The sequence below is a fragment of the Pinus tabuliformis genome, chromosome 6 (assembly GCF_031772625.1).
Source record: "Pinus tabuliformis cultivar Carrire ecotype Pingquan chromosome 6, CPIR1, whole genome shotgun sequence".
NCBI lineage: Eukaryota > Viridiplantae > Streptophyta > Pinopsida > Pinales > Pinaceae > Pinus > Pinus tabuliformis.
This window is the reverse complement of record NC_142292.1, coordinates 193,281,709-193,294,355: the sequence shown is the minus strand read 5'-3', so window position 1 is coordinate 193,294,355 and position 12,647 is coordinate 193,281,709. Positions and strand designations below refer to the sequence as shown.

Here is a 12,647-nt window from a genome sequence, read left to right as displayed (position 1 = left end):
GGCCATTTCGATGCCGAAACGGCCGAGTTGATCTGAGCCGATACCCTCAGCCATGACTCGGCCTTTGAAACGGTACGTTTGGCCGAGTCAGTCAGAGTCATGGCTGACTCGGCCAACTCGGCCGTTTCCGTTATGACTCGGCCGAGTCACAAAAAGCCGGCCCAGAACACGTTAAACAACGATTTAATATTTTTTTAATGGATTTTTAAGGTGATTTCTGATTGGTTTGGACTCCAAGGTGTTATATGAATTTGCTAAATGTCATTTGGGGCCCATTTCCCCCTCCCAAACCCTATTTAACACACTCAAATGCTCTCTACTATTGATATGCTATCTTCATTTTCATCCTTTTACTTAAATTTTTAACATTACCATGAAATGACTCAGGATGTTTGAGAGTGGTTTCGGCCTCATTGGATTTCATATGGAGAAAGTAGAATTTTAGATTTCATTCAAAATCTAGCAGACTTATCAGTTTTTCAGGATTTCAGGATTGGAGGATTGCAATGTTTCCATTGAATTTTGTCATGTATTAGGGTATGGAACTCGTATTTAATCAAGAGCACCAATCCCTCTATGTACCTTGATGTTAGTGACATTGGTTGTCGAACTCCTCTGGGATTCGCTCCCAAACCAGGAGCTTCTGAAAATGTCGCTCCCGCTCCTGCTCCCAAGTAACACAAAGAAGAGAAACCATTTGGATAAAAAACGGTTAAATGATCTAGTTTATGTCCAATACAACCTCCGGCTCAGACGAAACCATTTGTTGAACAAAAGACCTGATTCAGAGCCCGTTGTGTTGGAAGACATTGATCCAACATCAGATTGGGTAGTGGAGAGTCGTCCAACAGAGTTTGATCTTGATGAGGATCTTGATTTAGATTTAGATATCGAGACATCAATTGAACTTGAACATGTTGTTCAGTTGAATGCAGATCCCAATCCACCAGCCTCAGTCTCACAGCCAGCAAGGACTCCAGTTGTAGGTGCTTCCTCTGCTCAGCCACGACAGAAGCGCAGTCGCATATCTACTCTATCTCAGCTTGCATCTGCTGCAGTTGCACAACCTGCTAGTGGTACCACTTCTACAACTGTAGTTGGAGATGATGATGATGAGGAGGAGACATGGACCCCCTGTCTGACTCTGATGATGATCCAGAGATTGATCGACATGATCTTGGCTCCTCTGGCAGTAGCTACTTGCCAGTAGCTGTAGTACTAGTATTGGAGTTTGGTCACAATTTACTTTTGTTGTAGAGGCCATTTCTAGCCTCCTTGGTTATGTGTTTTTTGTTTTGAGTCTTTGATCATGTATGACAGTTGACTATGTATTGCCATTGGGTACCATTTTGATATAATGGATTGGTTCATGAGCCTACTTTGATCATATGTTGTCTTCCATCTATATTATAATGCTGTGTGTTTGGAAACATGAATGAAAATCTCTAAAATTATGTTTAAAATCTTTAAAATTATGTTTTTTTATAAAAAATAAATAAATATTTAATGTATTTTTTACAACGACCGAGTCACTGAAATCGAGCCGGCCGAGTCATTAGCGTTTCGGAGTCGGAGTCGGAGTCGATCCTCGGCCGAGTCGGAGTTTTAAAACTATGGTTATGACAAATGTCCTTGAGTGTCTTGCAGGTTCAACATTCAAGTATTGATCATCTAATATGAAAAGGAAGCTCGCTGCGCTTTTCTGCAGGGGATTTGTTGCATTTTTTACTGCTTTAGTAGTTAAATTCAAAATCGGTTTTTGATCAAATGAAAATGAATTTTGAAAAAGTGAAGGAGTTTTTTGTCAAACACGAGTTAAATTACAATAACCTCCTAAAGTTTTGTAACAAGTGTCATAGATTGGAAGATTCGATTTAATCTTTACAACTTATTTTCCAAATTTCGTCATTCTCTGTTTTAGTCCTGATATTTGGGTGTAGATTCCGAGGAGATGGAGAAGACTTTTCAAAAGCTGAGAAAGGTTTATTTCAAGCACAAGCTTATCCACAAAAACCTCCTTCGGTTTTGTAACAACTATCATGATTCAAGAGATATGGTCTAATCTTTGACCCCTATTTTCCAGAAATTTGGTCCCTATTTCCTAGAGGTTAGTTTCTAAATCTAATGTAACTGACTCTATCTTTTGGGAATTGGTTGAGCTCGACCCCCTAAGTCTAGGGATGTGCTAATTATATATATTTAATGAATTTTAGTGTGCAAAGGGTTGGTTGGTTGGTCAAGTTTGAGAAGAAAGAACACTGTGTGTATTGTATTTTCATGATTTTCCAGTGAATGGAAGGACAAAGGCCAAATTTTACAGGGATTCCTGTGTTAGTTGCTTTGGAGATGTTCTTCTTGGTTTTGTAATTTATCTTATGTTATCAATCATGCTTCGAAATATGTCTTCTTGTTAGTTGAACAAAGACTTGTTTCAGAATTCACTTCAAAAAGTGCTCTGTTTCAGTTTGCTAAACATTTATGTTTTCCACTTGAATGGCATTTAGAATTCATCTTGTTTTTTGATGCTCTTTATGTCATTTTCCACCTATCTTCTAATCATCCTCCTACTACGAATTTGATTGAAAAACTCCAAAAAGACTACTTACCTTGCCCCTATAGAAGATCCCTCTTTCTCCTCATCCTTTCACTGGAAAAGAATAAACTTTTATGACTATATTTCCCAATGGATCTATCTTCTTTCCTGCCAGCAAACCTTTAAAATCTATTCCCTCTGAGCACCATACCTAGCCTAAGATCTAAGTGATTGAAGATTAGACAGAGAGAGCCTTCTCTGAAGCTAGAAGGGCTAGATTCCAATCTTCCAAGTTGTTTGTGGTTACCTCTAAGTTTCTCTTTTCAGCCTAGGGAAATTACAGAGTGCTAACATAGTGGCGTCATTGTCAGGGAGCGAAAGGTTCCATCTTCCCCGGGAAAGAACCAAGTTTTAGGTCTGATCACTGACGATAAACAATGATTAGTCACAAGAAGGTTGTGCATTATTGACCGGGCATCTCCATTGCCAAATGGCCCAGAGTTTAGAACATCTATGGCGACTTCACTATCCAAAAAATTTAGAGTTTAAAGTGCAGATCCAATTGCCTAGCCAAACGAGATGACAAAGTATGTTGAAAATCCTTTTCCTATTGAAGGTTTTAGAGAGTATTTTGATATGTTTGATGATGATCAAGTGGAAGAAGCTTTCTCAGTTTTTTTACCTAGGTATTTAAGATTAAGCAAATGTTATGAGGAGAAGAGCTATTTTTTAGAATCATTTGTTGAAAAAATTGAGAAAGATATTGAAGCCTTAGAGATTCAAATTCAGTCCCACAATTTCCAATGTCAAAATCAGTCCTTTGAGAACCTTTTCCAGCCGAAACAATACGAGGTAGTGTTGCCCTATGATTTTCAGATTGATGAATGTTTTGATTTTGAACACAAGTTTGACAATGCATAGTTGAAGTTATGGTTTGACATAGTGAATACATTTGAAAAATTCAGCCATGACAAGTCAGTCATTGAATACCTTGAGGATCATCGAACAAATCATGTCTTTTATGATCCTGTAGCTCACTATATGGAAGATTTTTTCAACTTATGTTTTCAATCATGTTTTCAATATGGAGACTAGATGCATCATGAGTTGCCACCGCCATTACATTGTCCAATTTCCATATGGTGCAAGCACAGTCAAGCAATCCACTTATTTTAGCATCTACTTAATTGGCTTCACTAGCATTTTTGCATCACTTGATTTCAACAATTCTTCAACAAGTTAGAGTAGGAAATGGTGTGCAATAAGCTTGTTGGGCAAGTATTTATTTCAACTTTCAGTTTTAGTTTTTGGCATGTACAATTTTGGTCAGTTAGATTGCAGGTCACAATTTGCAGGTTGCAGTCTTCGAGGTTGGGAGCAGCCCAAAGGATCAGGCTACTAGTCTATGGTGTTCTTTGGCACCTCACAGGGAGGATGCCATCCCCATTGGAGCTAATGGTAGTATCCTATGTTATAGTAATCAAAGCCTAGCTTGGTCTTTTCATCATTTTGGTCATTTTGTAAAGGTTTTTCTACGATCTCTTAGAGATCAAGTTATTAGTCTTTGTGAAGAATGTAAAATTATATTATTGATGTAATTATGTTAGAATTGTAAAGATAGTCATCGATTCTCTAAAGGGTTGAGTTAAGTGAGTCTAGGGTTAATGTCTCATACAAAATCATGAGTGAGATCATAGTGAGTCTTGTTTCCTCATCATTGGGACAGTTAGTGGTGTCTTTTCAGTTATTTTCAAGGTCAAATTAGATAACACATCATATCCTTGTTTCTCTTATGCCCTGTGCTTTCTTGTTACACTACTGTCATAAGCATGAAGTTTAGTAGAAGATCGGTTTTTTTGTGCTATTTCAGTTCATGGAGGCTCAAGGAGGTTTTTAAGACTGTCAGCGTCATCAACAAGCTATTTTCTTCATTTAGAGACCCTAGTGCTCAGCCAAATCTATGCAGGTGAAATTGCACTACACTTCTGTTGTAGATGATGATTTTCAAATAAGGAAGGTTTGTAGTTTGGTTAGGTGTTTGTTAATAAGCATTTGATGATTTAGGAGTTATTTTCCACCTGTTTGGCACATTCAAAAGTATAGGGGATGATCAGAAGTATAGAATGGTGAATTTGCTGCGCTTTTGAAGTAACACAGCGAATGCGTTGCACTTCCACACAGTCAGCATTTTGACCTTTTAATTCGACTCCAAACCTCATGACATTGATTCTCATGGTTATGGCAAATGTCCTTGAGTGTCTTGCAGGTTCATCATTCAAGTATTGATCATCTAATATGAAAAGGAAGCTCGCTGCGCTTTTGCTGAAGGGGATTTGCTGCGTTTTTGACCGTTTAAGAAATTAACTTCAAAATCGGTTTCTGACCGAATGAAAATGAATTTTGAAAGAGTGAAAGAGGTTTTTGTCAAACCTTAGCTAAATTACAATAACCTCCTTCAGTTTTGTAACAGGTGTCATAGATTGGAAGATTCGAATGAATCTTACAACCTATTTTTTAGATTTCGTCTTTTCCTATTTTAGCCATGATATTTGGGTGCGTATTTCGAGGAGATGGAGACGAATTTTTGAAAATTGAGGGAGGTTTATGTCAAGCAAAAGCTCATTGACAAAAACCTCCTTCGGTTTTGTAACAACTATCATGGTTCGAGAGATAGATCTAATCTTTGACCCCTATTTTCCAGAAATTTGGTCCCTATTTCCTATAAGGCAGTTTCTAAATCTAATGTAATTGACTCTATCTTTGGGGAAATGGTTGAGCTCGACTCCCTAAGTCTAGGGATGATCTAATTGTATATATTTCATGAGTTTTAGTGTGCAAAGGGTTGCTTGGTTGGTCAGGTTTGAGAAGAGAGAACACTGTGTGTATTGTATTTTCTTGATTTTCCAGTGAATGAAAGGACAAAGGCCAAATTTTACAGGGATTCCTGTGTTAGTTGCTTTGGAGATGTGCTTCTTGGTTTTGTAAGTTATCTTATGTTATCAATCATGCTTTGAAATGTGTCTTCTTGTTTAGTTGACCAAAGATTTGTTTCAGAATTCGCTTCAAAAAGTGCTTTGTTTCAGAATTCACTTCAAAAAGTGCTTTGTTTCAGTTTGCTAAACATTTATATTTTCCACTTGAATGGCATTTGGAATTCATCCTGTTGTTTGATGCTTTGTATGTCATTTTCCACCTATTTTCTACTCGCTCTCCTACATCAAATTTTATTGAAAAACTCCAAAAAGACTACCTACCTTGCCCCTGTAGAAGATCCCTCTTTCTCTTCATCCTTTCATTGGAAAATAATCAACTTTTATGACCGTATTGCCCAATGGATCTATCTTCTTTTCTGCCAGCAAACCTGTAAAATCTGTTCCCTCTTAGCACCATACTTATCTTAAGATCTAAGTGATTGAAGATTAGATAGAGAGAGCCTTCTCTGAAGCTGGAAGGGCTAGATTCCAAGCTTCCAAGTGGTTTGTGGTTACCTCTGGGTTTCTTTTTCAGCCTAGGGAAATTACGAAGTGCTAACACTTTCTAGTTTATGTTCAAGCCTTTATTTAGAGCTATAGTATTTGCGTCATTTTGAAGGCGTTTTGTACACCTTCAAATGAAGAGTTGTAATTTTCTTGTTAGAGATTAGAGGGGATGTTATTGATTATTTTAGGACTTCTGGATTCTCTTTCTATTTTTTTTCGCTACTTGGACTAAAGATGCCTAGTTCTCATAATGAGGAAGTATTCGAACATAGATCTTAGTCTTTACGTATCTTGTTCTATAGGGAGGACTATGGAGGATCACTTCATACTTCCTAGCTGTCTTGTTTGGTTGGGGCAACAAATGAGAGATAGAGATGCACAATACTTTAGATTCGAGATTGTTATGAGCTTGGGTTTCCTCTCAATCCCCACAGGAGGTCAATTGATCTCCTCGAGACCCTTGAGGTGTTGTTGTTTTATGATACAAGCCATACACTACTAGACATGCCAATTCTAGATGGCTTTAGAAGCAAGCACTCCTTGCCCAACACACTATTCCTTAGGTTCATGTGAGAAGCCAAGCTTCCATTTGAAGTTTCTTCCCCATGACCTTGGATACTAAGAGAGCTAGGCTTCCCCGCTCTTATGCCCCTCCATGATTAATGACTAGGGCGTCTCAGCACTGACCACTTTTTGACGGACATCATTCACTAGTGCATTGGTCCTTTCACAATTCTTGATGAATCAGATAAGGAGCTTGTATCTTGGCCCCCCTACTCACCCTTGGCAACCAATGCCAACATCAGCAAGGCTTGACATTCTCTCTTGTATTGAACACCTATACTTCTCTTTCTTGTACTTGCACCTTATTTTGTATCTTCTGTCTGCTAGACACTTGGTTCTTTATCTTTTTCTGCATTTAGTATTGATCTAAGAGTTGTTTTCAGACTCCCATATTGTACCTACACTGGATGACCCTTTTAGTTCCATTGACCTAGTTTTATGGTTAGTAATTGGACATCAATTTATCTTATTTCATCTGTCAGTGGTTTTGATGATTTCATGGTCCCCGCCATCATGGCTTCGTTTTTTCATTCTTTACTGATCGTCAGTAGAGAAGTAGCAAATTTAAGCATGAATTTTCTCTCACTTTCTATGATTCCTTGGACCACTATGCTTCAAATGTATGCTATGAACCGAACGTTATTATAAACATGCAATTATTGATATAATGAGTGTTATTAAACACTATAAATTACAACAAATGCCGAATTGTTAAACTGGTGGCAGTTGACATAGTATTTGCATAATGCTGTACTGTTGGGCAGATTACAGAATGCCCAAATGATGAACTTAAATGCATTCGTTCTTGATAAGATATAGATTGGAAGATAATTCTCACTGTAATGCAAGAATTGATCTCTCTTTCGGTATCTACAGAAGGGGATATTTCGGAGTTTTCTGGTTTTGGTCAAACCAGAAAGGCCAAATAGGTGTGCAACGTTCAAGAAATGATTTAGGTTTGAAGTTGGGGGGGAAATGCCATAAATGTCCCTAGGCCAAAAAAGGGTATGTAGAAATGAAGGAAAGGGAATGACCAAAATGGATCATTCTGCATTTGTCATTTCAAGGCTTCTGTGTTTAAGCATTTTTAGTTTATAATCACTTGTATGGTTTTACCTTTTTACTTTATAGGCTGAGCAATGCTTTGCAATTTTCTGTTTTTTGACAGTTTTTATGTGGATCAGCACTATAAGATTCCCATTTTCTTCATTTTGTTTGGCAATCATCTCTGCAGGTCTTTTTTAACCACTGGAAATGTTTCACGTGTGGTCTTGTAACAGATCGTTGCATTTGCTGTATTTTCTCACCAACAGCTTGCATTAGCTGCAAAGGATGCTCTTAATGTAAGCGGCTCTTCTAAGGCTGGTATTTGTAACTTTTTTTGCATAGTTTTCTCATGTCTATGTTCTTGGATATGCATGTGCGTTTATATGTTTCTATCTTTTCTATGAATGGATGATGTATATTTAGTTTGATGGAATTTGTTATTACATGAAACACAGTATCTCCAACATTTGCTTTTCCATGGACATTAATATTGATATTCTGGTGGGAGCATTATTGGTATAGTTGTGAGATGACTAGTAACCTGGAAGCATGTAACACTTATGTGATCTATTAGATATATGTTGATGAAAAAGATAATTTTATAATTCATGAATAGTGCATGGAATCATGTTCCTCTTTCTGAAGTCACACATTTCTTGCCATTTCGTGGTCCTTTCGTCTCAGAATTTATTTTGCAGCAAATGCAAGTTATTACACACACAAACCGAGACAGGATTGCACATAAGAATGAGACATTGGATTGATTCATTAGTAACTGATGCAATGTTTTATTATATAGGAGGAAGTGTAGTACTTACGTAAATCCCAATTGCCTAATATTTTAATGACTGCATTTATTAACTAATGATTACAACATTTTATTATAGTCTTTAACTAAGCCTCTATTAAATGTCTAAAGTATGCCAAAGTCCTGGTTTTGACCAGTATATCTAAAATTTTGTCATATTGGTTCTATTACATATGGTTGCTTGTTGAAAAAACAAAACCAATTTTTTTGGAAAAGTATGTTGAAAGTGTTAGGGAGAAAGGGTTCCTTGATTTTTGCCTTAATCAAAGGAACCACAAGTTTCTCCTTGAGCATGCACGAGTTCCTCAAATTTAAGAGTGCAAGAAGCAGTTGACTAGTGCTAATTAGTGGAAAGCCGAGTTTATTGTATTCTAGTGCGAGTTATTTTGGGCAAAGGATGAGTTGATTGGGTCAGGCTCCTGAATTGTAGGAAGGATGATTTAACACAACCAGTGAGCTTTTGTTAACTAGTCAATCAACAGTTCAACTTTCCTCAAATAGAACTTGCCAGTAATAGCCTAATCAAGTGCTTATGAGGAGGAACGATGGCACAATTTGATCATTGTATTGTGAGCACGAGTTGGTGAGACAAGGCAGTAGAAAGCAGAGGTTGGTGCTTGTGTGAGTTTGATAGAGAGCAGATAGGAATCAACAATCTTGCAAGGGTTTCAAGCCTTGTTTAAGACAGGAAAACAAGTTTGTTTTCAGATTGAAATAAGTTGTATTTGTAAAAGATCTAATGCTAAGTTTTTATCAATAATCAGGCAGAGAGTTTTCCCAGTTGGGTTCTGAAGAAAAAGAGTGCTTTTATTGTGTGATTGTATTTATTTCTGTTCCTATTCCACTACAAAGCGTAGTAGAGAAATTCTGTGTTTATATGGGAAGAAATTATATTTCAGATTGCTCATATTAGCAGATCAGAATTTCGTGGATTTTCTACATGGTGTCAGAGTACAGAATTAAGCCAGCACAAGTTGACACATCCATCTCAAGGGCTTCGATCATAGGCTAAGGAGCAACCAGATCTGGCCGCAGACCCTAAGGAGCTGATCTAACGTGAAGAGAGGATGAGTTATGTTCCAATCTCTTGTGATCTGATAAGGCCGAGATAGGGAGAGCTGTTGGCCGAGTATTTTATGAAGTTCTGTGCATGCCAGATACTTCTGTGATCTGACCTCAGGAAAGATCTGATCCCTAAGATAAGGGTTGTGACTTTTGGAGGGTTGCATGCCTAGTCTGCTATAGGAAAGAAGATTGCATACAGTTGTGGATCAGTGTAGGAAAAGAGATCTGGAAGAAGTGTCTAATGCAGAGCTGAAGGAGTATTGGAGGCTGAGTTTAGGGCACCTCTGAGGCAGCCGCAGGAGCCCTAAAGAGGGCCAAGAAAATCTCAGGTCATATGCACAGAACAGTGACCTTATAAGATGAAGGTAACATCAGGTTAAGGTACGTGGATTTGCTACTTCATGTTGGTCGTTGCAAGGAGATGGAGAGCTGGTTCTAAAGTATTTAGAACAACAGATCTTGAAGCCCTAGTTAAGGTCTTCTCAATGCATGTACAGTCACCATGGATCAGCCCTTAAGTCTGTTCCAACAGTGCGTGCTAGGGTACAGAAGTGGGGTGCATCATGAATGGTAGTAGGGCTGTCATGAAGTGTTGAGAAGAGGGCAGATTCAAGAGTTTTTAAAGGAGTTGTTCAAGGTGTGAACAACAAAGATTTGTATACCCTAGTTAGGGCTTCCCTCTAAGGTATGCTGCCACTAAAAGACTATTCAGAAGGTTGATAAATTTGCTCAGATTTTCTGTACGTGAGAGAGAGGAGAGGGACCCTAAGAAGGAGACATATAGACAGGGAATAGTGGCTGTATTGCGCAGAGATTCTATGTATATGCCAGTCCTGAAGTAGGTCGTTTCCAGCCTCTAGTAACTGTACAAAAGTGTGAATTTATGGGCAGAGTATATGGTTGATACAGTGAAGGGAAATATGGGTCAACGTGGAGCAGTCTCAGTGGAAAGAGAGCTGCGTTGAAGTAGTTGGAAAGGACTGTTCTAAAGGACTTAGGACAGTAGATTTGATAAGCCCTAGACCTGTGCAATTTGAGGAACAAATTGCAGAACAGAGGGCAGTAAGTTTGTAGCCCTAGATCAGTCACGGAGATGACTGTAAGTGGGCAGATTGGAAAGCATGAGCATTGTTCACAAACGAAGTATTGGAGCCTAAGGAGCTGAACCTTGAAGGAGGCAAGGGTAGCCAAGAGGGCTAGTGAACCAGCCCTAGTTCACTATGTTGAGAAGGACATCTTCAGTGGAAAGTGGGCAACCTCCTTTGCCCTAAGACTTGTCTTTTGTGGAGCAGCAGTGAGGCAAGTAGTGGGCAGGTTGAAGACCCTATGAGTTGGCATCCTTGATGGACAAAGAAGCAGATAGAGGGAAGACTGTTTGGGCCAAAGATCAATGAACTAAAGGAGCTGCGTTCACTGATAGTGGCAGCTTGTGGAGTTGGAGATGCACTCTTTTAGAGGGAGCAGCCTTGAGTAGCAAGTTCTCAGAATAGAGAAATGATAGACTTGTAGAGCATAGTGGGAAAGAACAAGTATTCAAAGCAGGTTCTGCAGAAGAAAGAAGGGAAGCCTTTAGAGGGAGCAGCTGCAGCAATGGAGAACATTGTAATGTTGGGGACAGATCCACTTGGACAAGGTTCTTCTAGGAACACCTTCCTCGCTAAGAAGGAGTGTTGAAAATGTTAGCGAGAAAGGGTTCCTTGATTTGTGCCTTAATCAAAGGAACCACAACAAGTTTCTCCTTGAGCATGTGCGAGTTCCTATGGGTTAGGAGCTAATTCCTAAAAACAGGATGAGTTTTTAAAATTTATGGCAAATTCCTAAAATTTAGGAGTTCAAGAAGCTGTTGACTAGTGCTAATTCGTGGAAGGCCAAGTTTATTGTCTTCTAGTGCGAGTTATTTTGGGCAAAGGATGAGTTGATTGAGTCAGTCTCCTAAATTATAGGAAAGATGAGTTAACACAACCAGTGCGCTTTTGTTAACTTATCAATCAACACTTCAACTTTCCTCAAATAGAACTTGCCAGTAATAGCCTAGTCAAAGTGCTTATAAGGAGGAATGATGGCACAATTTGATCATTGTCTTGTGAGCACGAGTTGGTGAGACAAGGCAATAGAAAGCACAGGTTGGTGCTTGTGTGTTGAGGCTTGTGTGAGTTTGATAGAGAGCAGATAGGGATGAACAATCTTGCAAGGGTTTCAAGCCTGGTTCAAGGCAGGAAAGCAAGTTTGTTTTCGGATAGAAAGAAGTTGTATTTGTAAGAGATCTAATGCTCAGTTTCTATCAATAATCAAGCGGAGGGTTTTCCCAGTTGGGTTCCCAAGAAAAAAGATGTGTTTTTATTTTGTGATTGTGTTTATTTCTGTTCCTATTCCGCTGCAAAGTTTATTAGAGAAATTGTGTGTTTATATGAGAAGAAATTATATTTCAGATTGCTCATATTAGCAGATCAGAATTTCGTGGATTTTCTACAAAATAAGATGTTTGCAACCTGTTACCCAAATTTTGTCTAAGACAAAATGAAGTTCCTGAAACTACTTTTTAAGGAGAAATTTGCATGTACAACTGGCTTCAAAGGTACTTCTCATGATGAAGAAAGAGGCTCTTCTTCTTGTTCATGACAGAATGTTGGATGGAATGATATCTGGATAAAGATGGAGGGAGTTCTGAGCGTTATTCTCCCTCAACATAAGCAGGTTTGAGGGACCCAATGGGTATAAGAGTCTAACAGTTTTTAACAGTTAGATTGTGGTGAATGGGAAAAAGATTTCTCATATTTGGAGTTTGTGAGGAGGCAATACAAAGTGTACAGTCTACCAAAGTTTCAGGGGTTTCTGAGTTAGTTTTGAGTGGATGTTCCTAGTGTAAAAAATTAGAAATGTGTGCTCAGAGTTCAAAAAGGTGGTCTAGATTCCTCAACTTGCTGATGACTTTGCTCCCTTTAGCACAAATTGTAGGTGAAAGTGCTGCATAATTGTTTTACTCTTCCGAGGTCTAATACATAATGACCTCAGTGTTGAAAATTGGGTAGCTTGGGAGGTACTCATACAAGCCTTGGGTGCTAGGCCTGTGAGGAGAAAACCCGCAAAAGATGAGTTTGTGGGCAAGTACCCAAGTTTGGGGGTTTTGACCCAAAGGTGTGGGCTTAGTGTT

The 12,647-nt window shown here is 38.6% G+C and overlaps 1 protein-coding gene across 5 annotated transcripts in view; it reads left to right on the top strand.

Moving 5' to 3' along the window:
- LOC149258117 (uncharacterized) overlaps positions 1 to 12,647 on the top strand; it is a 233,480-nt gene that overhangs the window by 62,101 nt on the left and 158,732 nt on the right. For 4 of the 5 annotated variants that reach the window (XR_016256778.1, XM_089414698.1, XM_089414691.1 and 1 more), the window contains exon 2: positions 7,857 to 7,937. Coding sequence is in view for 4 of the 5 variants with exons in the window: in XM_089414698.1 (XP_089270824.1) it covers positions 7,857 to 7,937 (81 nt within the window). In the remaining variant the exon portion in view is untranslated. The remainder of the gene's footprint in view (positions 1 to 7,856; positions 7,938 to 12,647) is intronic. The other variant, XM_089414696.1, reaches the window with a different exon arrangement.